This window comes from Pseudoliparis swirei, chromosome 8 (assembly GCF_029220125.1).
Source record: "Pseudoliparis swirei isolate HS2019 ecotype Mariana Trench chromosome 8, NWPU_hadal_v1, whole genome shotgun sequence".
NCBI classification, from domain to species: Eukaryota; Metazoa; Chordata; class Actinopteri; order Perciformes; family Liparidae; genus Pseudoliparis; species Pseudoliparis swirei.
In genome coordinates, this window is record NC_079395.1 from 15,226,524 (window position 1) to 15,242,481 (window position 15,958).

The window sequence follows — 15,958 nt, forward strand, 5'->3', positions numbered from 1 at the left end:
TGGGATCGGCTGAAAACACCTGTGTGGGTGTTCAGAGACTTTATAAACTCATATTTACATTTGCATACAAATGTCTAATTATGAATAAATGTCAAATAAAATGTCTGCCGTGATACAGGTTAGGATAATGAAAATAGCATGGGGATAAATGAAAAGTGAATGATGCAACCTCGCTCCCTCTCCTGCGCTCGTTTCCTTCCCCTCTTGCAACAAAAACTCTGATCTACAATTTCCACCGTAGTCCTTTCAACTCTCCCTCTCTTAACCAGGCTCGCAGTATTACGACAGTGACTCGGGAGGATTGCCCCGTCACACATATTTCATAACCAAATGATGAAAGCCATGAATCAAACTCTGTGACAGCCTGTTTGGCAATTTGATTAAAAAGCATAAAAGCACGTGTACCTGCACAGACACGCTCTGTGGGTGTTAGTCAAATGTACTTATCAATGCAACATCTCCCAGGTGCGTGACTGCGTGTGTGTATCGTGGGCTTAAAATGGAATTCAGAGGAACACCCAGCATGTGAAATCACCGTTTGGCACCCGTGAGTGCAAGTCAAGAGCAAGAAGCAGGGAGCGCGAGAGTAGGAACAGGTGCCTTTAAGAGTGGAGGGCGGCATGGTGAACAACAGGTATCGGGGATGTGCAGCACTGCAGGCTTTTCTTTTTATCGCAAAACATGTTGAACGGCAGAGAGTCGTTATCAAGTGTTAGTTCTGACCACTGCCATTCAGTATATTCACACAGCCACTGGATGAAGTCTTCTGGACATCAGCAGGAGCACCATTGTTTGATTTGACGCGATGCCACAGCCTGCTCATAGGATTTAAAAACACTCCATTATAGCACAGTGAAAATTGCTGCGTCACGTGCATGAGGACGATGAGGGAGCATCAATGTATAGCTGCTGCAGCCGAAGTAGGAAACAGTTTCTAACTCAGAGATGATTAGACATGACCTCAGTCACTCAAATGACCTTATTACAACAGATGTGCCTTAACCCTCCTGTTACCTTAGGGTCAATTTGACCCCATTCAATGTTTAATGTCGGTGTTCTTTGGGGTCAATTTGACCCCAGGCTGTTTTTCACTGTGTCAAACATATAAGAAATATCAACTTTTTTATATATTTAAAGGGCTATTTAGGTAGTCAACAAACAAACATAAAGTACCTCACACTTAAACTTGGGAAACAATATTAAGTCTAATAATTTTCTGGATGTTTTAATTGCTGGGGTCAAATTGACCCCGAGGGTAAAATATGTTAGTAAATGTGAAGGTAACAGGAGGGTTAAACACGCGAGTGTCATTCAAGGACGGAAAAACAGCAACGCTGGCCCGACTACGCAAATGTATGGACAATATGATAATTCAATCTAACCTTTGTTTGATATTCAATTCTTATTCCACTGAAAAAATTTATTAATCACCAGGAAAAAAAACAGGAAATAAATCTTTTTTTTTTGTATTAGTCTAAACCAACAGAAATGGAACACAACTTAAAGTCCGTCACTTGTTCTAATACATCAATATTTAACGATGAACTTACCCAAGTTATGAAATGAAAGATTGTTTCTCTTTAACCCCAAAATAAAGACTCTCCTCGTCTTCAATCTCAAGGGTCTGTAAGTAATTGCAAGTTGTGTTTTTAAAGCAGGAAAGTATTCACACCGACTATTCGGGAACTGATCACAACACCGAGCACCGGCCACATACCACTTCATTAGTTTACGTGCTTTGCAGAATCCAACAAACATCTTGTATTTCCCAGAGAAGGGTAAACATCTTGCTTTTACAGCAACATCATGTGATCTCTGGTTGCTGTGAGTGCTGTAGACCCCGGTGTCAAGTGGAGGAGGTATTTAGTGTCTCTGCAGGCAAGGATGACTCAACACTAGGATTAAAGTACCAATAATGTCCTCGGTGGGAGAGAGGAGTCACATCTCTCTCGCGCTCAAAACACATGCAGCATGATGTCTCATTTAGTTAAACCGATGACGACGACGCAGCAGAATGACTGTTAATTCTCTCATTAGTCAGGCTTTCACTGCAGCGCCAGCGGGACGTATTCAAGGAACGATTACCTCAAACTAAATGGGTGCGATTCCCCGAATACAACACATGTCTTAAAGATGCTTCCTCAATTGAGCTGGCTTACGTATCTGAACCGGTGTTTTAAGCCCAAAGCGCACATGGACCTGCAGGAGTGGTGCAGTTACTCTTGATGACTGACCAGCACATTTGGTTTATGAGATCCTATTTAGTGTATGAAATGCCACAAAGTCAGGGCTTGAAATTGCAATTTTATTGAACAAGCAATGAGAAACTAAAGATATTGAATCCCATTTGAGACGACGTTAGCATGCGTCGGCCTCTCTCGATTAATAGATGGCAAACACTCGATCGATTCATGAATGTTGACGGAAGGCTCAAGGAAAATGAAAATGAAAACCAGACTAACACATGTGTAAGCGTTTGGATTTTAGATTTTAGGCCTGCCAAATGATTCAGAGGTTCTGACGTTTGACAACCAATAAATAAATACAAAGTACAGTAAAAAAAATTAAAATACATATATATATAGCAAGTAAATAAATATCCATGAAACAAATAAAGTTGATGCACAACAGAACTCACATGAGTGTATACTTAAAGATAATAATGACGAACTTTCCCTTCATGGCTTCCAGTCTGTATTGACATTGGAAGCTTTTAGTACCAGGTACATTAACGTGAAGGGATGCATAATCATAATGTATGCTGTAAAACAGTTTGTTCCAAAAAATGTGTTATTGCATTATTGTAACCATGCCCTTCTGTTGAACTGCAATGGAAGTTATTACAGTTCTGGAAGGTACAGCATGTGGGCTTAGAGCTAATTGGGTGGGTTTGAGCCCGTCTGTCTGGTGCCGTCATTGCAAACAGATGCACACAAACTCCACGTCCAATATCTTAAAAAGGTCAATGTACTTAAAAGATGCTTCTTAAAAATCTGACGTAGCCTTTTCTAGCTTCCCCCGCTTGGTTGCTCTTCAAATTATTTAAACTTCATAACGAAACACATCACAAGCAACCACGTTAGCGTGACGGTAAAGACGTATTGGTAAAGTATGGAAGTGTTTTATACTGACTGTAATTTAATGATATTACCCAAACATGAAAGTTAATGGTTTTGCTTGAATCTCTTTTATGATTCCAACTATTTTGATTTGGAATCGGACAATTATGGTGCAGTCAACCGTTCCTCCAGGCCTGCATCCAGGAGACCTGACAGGTGGAGCTGTAATGCACGAGTTGAAGCTCTGCTGGAGTCCGTTCACACCGCTTAAGCGATTTTCAGGTCAAACTATCTCACATGTGCAGAAGGGTTTGAGCCAACACTCCTCGACCATGTGGAAACCGTAAAGAAGGAGAGGAGAGAGGAAGAAATGCACAGGCCTGAGGACAAACAAGGATGAAAGAATGGATACACAAGGGAATGATGCACAGAATAAGGGAGGGGTGGTTGAACGGATGACGTGAAGAGGGAAAAAGATGTTTGTCTGTACTCGAAGAAAAACAAAGCAAGATCTGATGTTTTTTCCCATGTGAACATTGTATTGGTGGCCACTGTGAACGCGTGTCAGCACAAACATCTAAAACTACCACAGCCTGTTTATAGGATTATTAAATGTATTTAAAACTTGACTTTTGAATGAGGATGAAAGAGTGAAGGGAAGCACAGCACGGATATCAGAAACAAGGAACTGGAACTGGAAGAAAACAATGTCATTGCAGATGTAACGCTGCGTACAAGAGGACCAAGTCGGGATCAAACTGGTGACACAGCTGTTCTACCTATGAGAGATAGTGTGCATTGTGTACAATACAAATGATAAAAGAAAGTCACCTGTGGTGCGTGTATGACGTGTCGTGACGAAATGACCTTGGACTGGATGGTACTGATGTGCAAAACAGTCAGCTCTTGTAAAACTACCCAGTGGTGTTATAAAAATCCACAAATCTGGAATTTATTCTGCCATGTATTACGTTCTGCAATGAACACCGTGTGGAGAGGCTCGTCGTGTTTGGGTGTGTGACGTGTGTATGTTGATCAGAGGATATTTCAAAGTTCTCAATCCTTCAGAAGAAGCCATAAATGTTTAGCTGTGTGCTCGTGTTTCCATAACACAGATGACAAGTGTGTTTTCTCTCCATCAACGTCCACCTCGAGGTCGCACGACGTGTTTCTGTGCGATTCATATAAAGTTTTTTTTTATGTGTGAAAAATATATCTGTGTGTGTGCGTGAAGATTTCTCTGTGCAAGGAAGCATGCGAGCAGCTGCTCCGGCGCCCCTCTTATTGGACACAATTTACAGTGGCTTTGGCTCCATGAAGTATTTACGAGCTCCCAAAACACCCGCTCTCACACAGACATGCATTTTAGGACTCAGAAACGAAAACCTACCTAAAGTACTCTTCCTGTAACAAAAATCCCACACACCCGCCACAGAGCCTACAGCCTGAAACACACTGACTGATTAGGAACCAGAACATCTGCTCTCTCTAAACCTAAATACGGAACAGATTTACCCCAAACACACTGATCGTTTAAGGTTCAGCTCGCCTAATAAGCAAAACTATTTTCTTACCAGCGATATTTAGCAATGACTAGAACACAAAGTTGCAATAGAGATATCCACAGGCTTTGTTGTGAACAGTTTTCACTCATTTCGACTGGAGAAACTGTGGATTATGCAAAGTATTTTCTACATGTGATTTGTCATTGCTGTGCTCTATTGTAGTTGGTTTCTTAAAGATGAATACCTCAAAACCTGGACAGTTAAACCAAACCGATGTGCATGAGACGTGTTACTTACTTCCTCATGATAGACTTCCTAATTGATAACCCATCCTCCAGATCCGCCTCATTGGCCATGAACAGCAGCCTCTTCCCCGACTGATCCACTCCCACAAAGTCTCTCTGTTCAGCTGGGAAGAAATACACAATATTTCACGTTAAATATGAAATACTTAAATATTTGGTGAGTAGGCAATTGCATATCAACTACGAGCATTAAGCGCTTCGCTGAAATTAAATCTTTTAACCCTCCTGTTACCTTTAGGGTCAATTTGACCCCATTCAATGTTTAATGTCGGTGTTCTTTGGGGTCAATTTGACCCCAGGCTGTTTTTCTCTGTGTCAAACATATAAGAAATATCAACTTTTTTATATATTTAAAGGGCTATTTAGGTAGTCAACAAACAAACATAAAGTACCTGACACTTAAACTTGGGAAACAATATTAATTCTAATAATTTTCTGGAGGTTTTAATTGCTGGGGTCAAATTGACCCCGAGGGTAAAATATGTTAGTAAATGTTAAGGTAACAGGAGGGTTGAAGTGACTATCAAGACCAATCCCACGTCGCATCAGAATCCTGTGTACAGTCGCAGTGTCATCCCCCTGAGATGACTTGTTCTTGTTACCTGTCTTCTTATTGCCCTTCTGGCCTGGGACTGTCTCTGTGAATTCATGGCTTTTGCTCATCAGCATGGCCAGCGTTGCATTGTGGGCTCTGAACAGATCAACCACCTCGTGAAGCGCCACATCTGTGATCAGGTCACAGCTCACCACCAGGACGTCCGTCTGGAGAGGGAGGTGGGGAAGACAAAGAGCGGGACGTGAGACTGACATCCAGACAAGTCTGTTTACTGACAAAATGACCAGAATATACCGGGACGTCTCCGGCTTTCAAATAGACGTTTCTGGCTCGTCCTCTATTTCGGAAACAAAATCGTCCCACCTGTTGTGAATTTGCAGACATTTCCAATGTCTCCCCGTAAAAAACACAGAAATGTATAAGATATAGTTTGAAGGGCGAGTCATGTTTACAAAGTGAGGTTTCCTCACTCACGAAGGTCGCCCCAGCGCGCAAGTAGACTACACATAAATATATGTGGCGACAACGCTCCACATAAACACCTCAGGACATGACAGCCTGATCTGTGTTATTTTCAATATTTCCAACAGAAATTGGCTCACCGAGCAGCGTTTCGAGACGCAGGAGAATGAAGCAATAACTGCTTTCGGTCAACAGTGAGCTCCTTCCTGTCAGCACTGCTCGTCTGTTAGCATTGCTTTAAGAATGCATCTGGTCCTCATCATTGGATTAAAGTATTTTGTTTTAAAGTGTGCTCCTTGATACAAAAAGATTTAATACGACATGTTGCCTATTGTGATATGTCCAGTGACATCACAGCGATGAATGCAAACAGATAATTTGAAATAAAAACTCGTGACATTAAATGATCAATGAAGTTCTCAACAGCAGAAGACCGTCCGACATGATAGTTGGCTTTGAGACCGCGGGGACGATGTAAAGAAACGCTTTAGCAGCTGCTAAACAAGACAACAGACTACTTTGATAGAACATGAAGTATATTAAAGTACATTAGTGGTAGAACCAGGCGGTATGACCTGAAACCTTTGGCGATATTTTTGCACTACTTTCCGTTCATTGGGTTGAACAGAGCTGGACAGATGACGTACCTGAGGCGGTTACTTTCCAGCCTGTGAGCGATCATATCTCTGAAAGAATTAGTGGGGTCGAATAAATCAATGCCCCGTTTGAATTTGCAAATGTCCAAAAGTGTTTGAATTAGTTAGTTTTCTGTTCCCCTGACAGATTGAGAGAGAAAGAATAAAATGTAAGATGTTCAACCTCCAGAAATGACTTCCATCGTGAACTAAAACTCAAACAATGCAATCACGGTCTGAAACTGTACATCAATAACCAGCTTGGTAATTCCATAGACATATCACTTACTGCCACCAACGACAGGGAGCACAAAACACACATCAATCCCATAACTGGCCTCCGTGGACGTTACGTGTGTGTGTGTGTGTGTGTGTTTACATGTGGGTGCGCCCACATTTGTGTGTCTGTGTGCGGTATCCATCTGTCGGTCCTGCGATGAAGGCTGTCAGCATAAGAACTAATCCCACCATTAGCACCAGCCGCCGTAATGACAGAGACATCTTTACTGTGTCTGTGACAGAGGGAAGACGGGAAACAAGCGTGAGAGATGGGGGGGGGGGGGGGTTAAATAAGAAAGATAAACTCATGAGCAAAAAGAAAATCAACGACCCTCGTCAGAAATGAAGAAAGAGTAAGAGGGGAACATCGGACATATAATCAGGCAAAGATGGATGGAGGAAAGAGTGAAGAGAAAAGAGATGAGAGGCGGCACTGCAGTCAAAACGTAATGTACTGCATTCACTGTGTAATGTACATCTTAAAACTATTCAGAAAACACAACCAACATCTAAAGAGAATGAGGAAACCAATCAAACGACAGCGGTACGCTCGTTTCCCCTTCTGCTACTTTAACTTCTTAAGAGCGCTTTGACACTTCAGCCCGCTTCAACTTTGCTTCTACCATCCGATTTGAAACACTTGAAAATCATGGAGCGTTCCGGAAACTCCAAAAGATGTTCAAAGAGCCGAGTTGAGCTCTCGGTGTGTGCGGAGAGGAGTGGCATCAGTGGGGTCAGGGGTCGTGGAGTTGACCGCGAGGTAACTCCCAGCATAACCTGGTGACAGGAAGCTGCCACGGCAAAGCTGGAGGGGTCTGCAGGAGATCTACTGACACTGAAACTCAGGAGACCTTTCAACTCCCCTCTCCCTCTAACACACACACACACACACACAAATGCACCATCGGCATACACAGGCACGTACACACACTCAGGCGACAGCAGAGTGGAGTCAGCTGGGGAGACAGAGACACTTTGGCCTTTCAACAGCCAGGATCTCTGGACAGGTCAGGACCACACACACTGATGCACAAACACACACACGCACACACACGAGGATACACACATGTCCCAGCGGTCCAACACTAAGGCTTACACAATCTCAACCTACTTTAAGAAAACATGGAAACATTTTGTTTTTTGAGCTTGCCTGACGAAGGCCTTTTTTTTTATTACCATCATTAAATATTATGTCCACTAAGGATGTTTAAGTTTGGAAGACCTTCCTGATAATACATTTTAAAATGTTTTTAAGAATTATTAGGAAATGTTTGCCGGCTTAACAAAAAAAGTTAATAACACCAAGAGCTGCAGCTTTATACAGATGTCTTCTCTTGTTTTGGGTTGGCTGATGTGAGAGAGTTCACTCTCCCCGTGTATAAACTGGCAAACTGCTCCGTATTTAATTAAAAATAATCAAATGAAATGAACTGCTCATGTATTTTGATTGTTAATAAAACTGTTTCTGATTCTGATTCTGATTTTAAGGGAGTCTGAAAATGTTTGTCGAACTCTCCGATGGTGTCGCGTGCGGAGGCGTCTCTGCTGTATTTACTCGTGGATGCGTCACGAGAACAGAACGCTATGTTCCAAGATGGCTGCCATAAAAGTCGCACAACCGTCTAATTTTTTTCGGCCCACAGCAAATATTAAAGCAGTGAATTTCCACCGCCACCACCCACTTTGTGTAGAGCAGGCCGCTTTTAACATGAACCGTGCCCAAGTTTAACACAACTTCATGTGGACTAGAGTATGTCAAGTTTAAACTCATGGGTGTCACGCGAAGGAGGAAAAGGGTGGATGTTGTTTGGAGGTGGAGAGCGAAGTATGTTTGCAGTGTCCACCTCAAATGAAAAGCCTCAGCTCAATCTCTCACTCGGATCTCTCTCCTCACCTTTTGTTTTGCATCTTACACGCTGACGAACACATGTAGACCGAAGGTGAACCTTTGAATCTGCAGCACCGGCCTGCGTACGCTCGGGTGATGGAGTCTGAATGATAACACGTAAAAGTTAAAGAGGCTTTAAGCAGACAAAGCAAAAAAAATACTCCTTTCACCGGTGGGCTTATTGCGCAAGAACCAAGTAATAATCGGGCACATCCCTCAACCTTTGTGGAACTTAGCAGTTTGAAGAGTGAACAAAATAAAATATGCTGCTTGTAATCTCTCTTTTCAATAATCAAGAGGAATGACCTCCTCTGCTCACCGATTCCTTTAAGCATTTAGTTTGAGAGGTTACACCAAATCCCCTCATGGGAGGGTGTTTGTGTATAGAGATGAGTGAGTGTGTGCTTGTGTGTGTGTGTGTCTTTACTGTACTCATGCATCAGTTTGAGTGATCTGTGCTGGGATTTGGCAAGCCATGGGTACAGTTCCTCACTCAGCACCCTCCAGTGTGCGAGTGTGTGTAACTCAATGCCTCTAATCGAGCCGACTGCTCAAAGGATTAGGGTCTCGACTGTTCTCAATGGGAGCATGCTGGAGCTGGTCTTGTTAAAGTGTGTGTGTGTGTGTGTGTGTATACACACGATGTATGCATCTATCAAAAAACTCTTGCGCAAAGGTAATAAAAAGTCTCTGTACAGACCTATTCAAATGCCACAGGAGACATTAAACTCACTTGTCACAACAAATTCAGCATTTTAAGGATTTGATATATCCGTTTTCCAAAAGCAAAGCCGCCTGATTTCATTGAGAACGATGTGGCAGAACACTTACATCGTCAAGGCTACGCTTCGTGTGCCACGCTGGAAATAGAGAAGGTATCAGGAAACACATTTCAGAGGTTGGGAATTCTTGGGAATTTTATTAGACTTTATTTATTTTCATTTTTAGGATGGCACTGCAGAGCTTTCAACTTAACATTTAAAGATAACGTGTTTCCCCATATGCTATCGTCTGCTTTCTTTAAAAAAAAATTCAGACAGACATGGACCATGATTGAGATAGTTTACCTTCATGGTCTACTGCACACTGCAGTGCATGCACGAAGCAAGAGACTGAAAATATTAAGGGATATTAAGGGAAATAAAAAATGCCATATTGAATAGACCATGTCAAGCTCATTCCTAATGAGATTATCAAAATAGATATTTTTTAAAGCATCCCAAAGGTTATCTTTCATGAGCATTGGGCAGGTCGAATTCATGTTTCATTCTACATAGCATCGCAGTTGTGGATAGTTTGTATCTCTCTTTTTACTGTTGTGTCTCACACAAAACTATTGTCGGGGGTATTTGTAAACGGTTTCACAATCGTAGTGGATGAAAGATGAGTGTGATTCTTGGGTAGATCAATGTTTCCCTCCACCTTTCAAAGCAGTAATTATAATATAACGTACAGCCTTCTCTAAACTCAACGTTGCTTCGCCGACACTAAGGAATCATTGATGGCCCAACATTAAACAAACATGTCTCCATGGTCTCGGGGTGTCAGTCGAAGAGGGACGACATTTACCCGACCATACCCAAACACAAATGTTGCACAGATGTGCCTGACTACAGGATGAGAATAAATGGTGCGCTGGGTGAGCTGGCAGCACACCTTAACCTCATCTGCTTGGAGAGGATTGGATGAAGGGAAGGATTCTCAGGCAGGATACAGAAGGGGGTCTGGAAATTGGGGTTGGTGGGGGGGGGGGTCATGGCTGCCACGTCGGCATGTGTAAATGCATGTGCCTGTGCATGTTTATGTGTATTTAAAAAAAGGTGAAATGAGGCACTTCAGGAGCCTTGACCACTCGGGGGAGGGAAAGGCACGATTGAGTGCTCACCCAGCAGTACACACAACGCCCACCTTCACCTCCCCCCTCCCAATTACTTTCTAAATTCTTTGAAGAGGGTGGACATTACAGAAGAAAACTGGTTACCATAACAATGGTATTGTTGAGTTTATAATCAGGTGTTGGCTCTCCCCTTCCAACACATAATAGAGCAGTCGTCACTTGTTCATTATTAACAACTTAACCTGTTATCTATCTCAAATTTAGATAGTAATGAGTAAACATTCAATAATTAACAATGCTGGAACACTTCAATCTTTTGGAGATTATTACCTTCGCATTGAAAATGCGGAAGGTAATGTTTTGATCGCCGTGTATTTGTGTGCGTGCGCGCGTGTTATTCGCATAAGTCAAAAAGTATTAAACCGAATCGCATGAAATTTGATGGGATGATTGGTTATTATCCGGGGACCATTTGATTAGATTTTTGGGATCGATCGGGTCAAAGGTCAATGTCAAGGTCATGTAAAGGTCAAAATCTTATTTTTACCATATAGCGCGGTCAATTTATATCCAATTGGCATGCAACTAATGCCAAAATGTTCATAATTCAATGCCCAATCTTGTGATATGCGAAGGTATGCGCTCTACCGAGTGCCCGTTCTGGTTTTCAGTGATTCACAAGTCTGTTTTTTGTTATTAAACACAAGGTCAGAGGGAATTCATCAAGATGAGTGAGGGAAACTTAAAGTGTGTCTCCTTTATTCTGGACATACGTTAATCAAGAAAAAATAGAAGAAAAACATTTAAATCTAAGAGGTGGAGGTGCGTGTGTGTAAATGTATTGTTTTTGAATAAAAACACGTCTCAGAGATGCTACACGGGCATGCTCTGCTATAAAGCAGTTTATGGTCTACACACACACACCTTGATCTTCTGCTGGATGTGTCGGAGGGCGTCTGCGGTGCCCATGTCTCCGTCTTCCTGGATGGAAACCACATCCAGTTTCATCTTCACGTCCTTAATTTTTTGGTCTGCGCTCATCATCTTATGGACCTCTTTGGTGGTGATCACGATCACTTCTGGAAACAGAGTTCACAGAAAATACGTCTGAGACCGAAGGCGATCGCTGCAACGATGTCACGAGAACTCTGCAGTGCTCCGTGATTTGATTTTCAGTCAAGTGCTTCTTTCTTGTTCATAAGCTTTGCATCATTGCTTCTAACATTATATTTTTCCTCACTGCAATGCATAACATCGTCGGGAAGCAAGAAAACACATCACATTGCCAACTAAAGTCTTATTTAAAACAAAAACAAATCTTCACGATAGTTATGTGACATTTCTTAAAAACTTCCCGTAACCTCTATTTTCAAGGGGATAAAAATAATTGGATAAATAATGCATCTCAATGAATGCGAGAGGCCATCTGGAGCTACAGTATGAGGTGATCGTACATGTTATTTCTTGCCCTTACAGAACTGATCATGTTTACCTTAAAATCAGCACAAAGATACAAACAAGAGGTTCCACGTAATATGTCTATCTGCCTATAATATATCCTAAACTTTAACTCGGGCTAAGACCACTGCTCCCTGTATTTATAAAGTTGGTGATAACATTAACAGACCACTTTATGAATTTGGAACATTGCAGAGTCTGTCTGCTTTAATTTGCTTTGTCTGCAGAAAATGTTTTCTACCGGGCATTTGTTCCCTCTAGCTGTGTCAGCCTAGTAAAAACCAAATTGCAGGGCTTTGGCTAGCTGGCTGTACACAGTAAACTGCTGACCACACAGGATGATTATGTATAGAAAGCTAGTTTAATTTAGGGCAGTGAGGACCTACAGGCGTTTATAACAAATAGCCCTGTTTACTGGCAAGAACAGCAGACGGCAACACGTCCCTTTATAAGCCCAGAGCTTCTGGACCCAGTGCATGCTGCAGCACTAGAGGAACACACCGGGACTGTAAATCGAGACAGGAAATGCACACCTGACACTGGCTGATGATGTGATGACAAGCGGGTGAAATTATGACTGGAAAAAGCAGCACAGTTGTAAACGTGTTTAATGCAGTGGAAGGAGCAAAGTCGCTGGGGGCCAAGAGGACTCACATTTTTTGTCGGTACCAAACAGAAAAGCCACCGTTGACCATAAATGGAATAAAGAACTACACATTTGGTTTTGCATTTTAAACGTCACAGCTTCAAAGAAGGTATACGGCGTTCTTTATCTTGCAGGCTCTTTTTCATTTGTTTATTTAGTCACGGTCCAAACGTTGTAGGATCTCTCTCATAAGGACATCCAGCACAATAGATTAGTTATAGTCTGTGGCTCTACAGTTTGTAGTTCATTGGCTGCTTTGACTTTAATAGCTACAATGAATGCCAAATGCATTGTTCATGTATCTTTCAATCATAGTTTGAATTAATTTCTTGGTAATTAAAATGAAATATTTAAATGTGTATAATCTTCTCAGTCAAATCGGTCTGTGTTATATCACAGGGAAATGATTAAGTGGAATAATATACGGTTCTTTCAGTATTTCAGATTTTTTTAAAGGGTTTTAAACCAGTAATTTTACCAAACCAATACTTGAGTTTAGAACAGAACAAAAGTAGAACGCCATTAAAATCAACGTGGCAGGATGATAAGAACAGCGGCCATTTGTATAGAGAAAATGCCATATAATAAACAACTTAATAGTAAGGTCATGCCGGTAAATATCAGACTGAGGCTTTATAACGTTTTTACGGAAGTCTGATATTTCCCGGCATGACCTCACTCTGCGTTCGTAAGTAGTTATGACACCGAAAGCTAGCATAGTTTAGTTTCTATTTTCTCGGTGTGAATTCTTGTAACATTTCTGAAATTAATTAATAAATTCAACATACTTTCTAAATTGTTTTAATAGCATAACACAAAGAAGATGCCTGCACATCTCTCCCTCTCTCTATTCTCTAAACATGACTAACTTCAGTAAACAGCTGGACGAAGTTTTGAAATTATGGATTTCGTGAGTTTTTTGTTCGTCAATTTTTTAAAACACATTTGTGGGGAATTGATGACAGAGAATAAGTTTTATTCTTAAATACTGATTAATGAAGAAGAAATGTGGGTCCAGCAGAAAGGGCACTTTTCTCATCCGGGGAAAAAGGGCAGGTGCTTGAGCACCACGAGGGCTCTATCTGTGCACGTGCCTGGTGGCAGGACTGGCTTCATGTCGGCTTCCTTACATTTCAGATGGAAACCCACCAAGAATGCCAATGCTCTCCTGTAACTCTTTCTGACCCACACAGCCTGAATGGAGGGCCGACGGCTCACATGAGGCCAAAGCATCCGATCAACTTTATGTGGCGCTCCGACGACACAATGAATCTTTGACCTTGTAAATAATGTGAAGGATAAAATACAAATGCTGCTCACAATCCATGATGGAGACAAAAAGTAAGACAGAGCAAAACACTTAAAACTATTGACAGAGGGCAGCTCAATAAAGATGTGCGCACACACACACACACACACACACACACCATCATTTCTAATTGAGTATTTTTTGCAGTTTTTATTTGAAGTATTTTGAGCGTTCACCTTCAAAGCCCACCCTCTCCAGCAGGTTCAGCGGGTACCACATGAGGGGCTTGTTGCCGACGGGCAGCATTGGTTTTGGGATGTTGTATGTCAGATCCGGCATGCGAGAACCCCCACCGGCCGCCATCAACACCGCCTGGAGCTCCATGATGTTCACTGGGGAAAGCTAAAAGTGAGAGAAGCAGATAGGTTAGCAGCGTCTCATGCATACAAACTGAGAATCTACCACAACTCAGATCAATATGTGTCAATGTGTATTCATATAGAGGCTTGGATGTTCCTCAGTGGCCTTGTGAAACTTTTGATGAGGCAGCTCTGAGGCTCAGTATCTTTCCAAAGCCAACCACTTACTCCTCCTATTGGTAATTAATTGAATACATAATTGTTGGTGACTTAGCACTAACGCTTATATACTAATGCACACTGAAGATTTCTCTAAATTCACATGGACAATGAAAAAAAACTAAATGCATATCTAAAAGTATGCAATTGCTTTTTATTTCTCCAAGTGTAGTTTTGATCGCCGTGTATTTATATATTTATTTATTTGTATGCGTGTTCCTCGCATAACTCAAAAAGTATTAAACCGAATCGCATGAAATTTGGTGGGATGATTGGTTATTATCCGGGGACCATTTGATTAGATTTTGGGATCGATCGGGTCAAAGGTCAAGGTCATGAAAAGGTACCAAAAAAGTGTCTGCGGCGAAGGTATGCGCTCTACCGAGTGCCCGTTCTAGTTTCAACATGCATTCATCGTACCACATATCTATTCAGCACCATCACAAACTGTTTACTGAGAGTTGCGCAAGTGTAGCTACTTCTCGCAATACATGTCACATAAATCACGAGTGACAGTCATTTCGCATTTATTTTCACCCTTACGTCAACAACAACAACTGCTCGTTTCATAGTCACGGCACACTTCCGACTGACTGCAGAGAAAGGGGCATCAACACAGCGGTGTCATGCTCGCGCTCAGGGGATGAACTTCGAGTCTAAATGCTGTTACCTGTCAGTGTTGCCTGATGATCTGCAGCCGCTTGAAGCGCCAGCAGCGGGTCAGACTCGCGTGTCGGTTGCTCGCTGTCACTGTTGTTAGCACTCGGCTAACGAGGAGCACCGAGCGACCACCGGTGCCGCCGCAGCACCGACAGCTCACGAGCAGCGGGACTCGTCCGGTGAACAGCAAACACCCGCTCGGGTGAGCGTCGGCGGCAGAAGTTTAATTCAACTACTTGACACAGCTCACGTAGAGGAAAACAAAAAACAACGCGCTAGCGTCTAGCATCGAATGATGACACCTGGTGTGCTTCCCGTGAAATGCGTCCGTGTAGGAAACTACTTCCTCGGTCAAGTGGTTCCTACAGATAAATGATCTATTTTCTTTTTATATGCCATACTGCATATTCTAAAATAGTGAAAATGTGTCTTTGACTTGAAAATGATGGTGGAAGAAGGAGCATCTCAAAATACAGTTTAAAAGTAGCATTAGTATGTAGTAGTGAAGAACATTGACTGAAAGTAAAACAGTACTCATTAGGTGTCATATTATTGGATCATTTTGAATGTAGTCTCAATCGGAAAAGTAGTCATTATAATACATATATATATTACTTTTCTATTACTATTTTTCTATCTATCTATCTACACACTGGACTAGGAATTACAACTAAAGTAAATATATTATACATTTACACTTTAATATATATAGTGAACACTTTCATATATATATATGAATGTAGTCTCAATCGGAAAAGTAGTCATTATAATACATATATATATGTATTATAATGACTACTAATAGAAAAGTAATAAAGTAATAGAAAAGTAATAACAAAAT

The 15,958-nt window shown here is 41.7% G+C and overlaps 1 protein-coding gene across 1 annotated transcript in view; it reads right to left on the reverse strand.

Annotated features, from left to right (window-relative positions):
* eif2b3 (eukaryotic translation initiation factor 2B, subunit 3 gamma) overlaps positions 1-15,422 on the reverse strand; it is a 28,366-nt gene extending 12,944 nt beyond the window's left edge. The window contains exons 1-5 of the mRNA XM_056421108.1: positions 15,128-15,422; positions 14,116-14,281; positions 11,451-11,605; positions 5,472-5,631; positions 4,862-4,973 (exon numbers count right to left, since the gene is read on the reverse strand). Coding sequence (XP_056277083.1) covers positions 4,862-4,973; positions 5,472-5,631; positions 11,451-11,605; positions 14,116-14,263 — 575 coding nt within the window. The 5' untranslated portion in view covers positions 14,264-14,281; positions 15,128-15,422. The remainder of the gene's footprint in view (positions 1-4,861; positions 4,974-5,471; positions 5,632-11,450; positions 11,606-14,115; positions 14,282-15,127) is intronic.
* Positions 15,423-15,958: the final 536 nt, after the last annotated feature.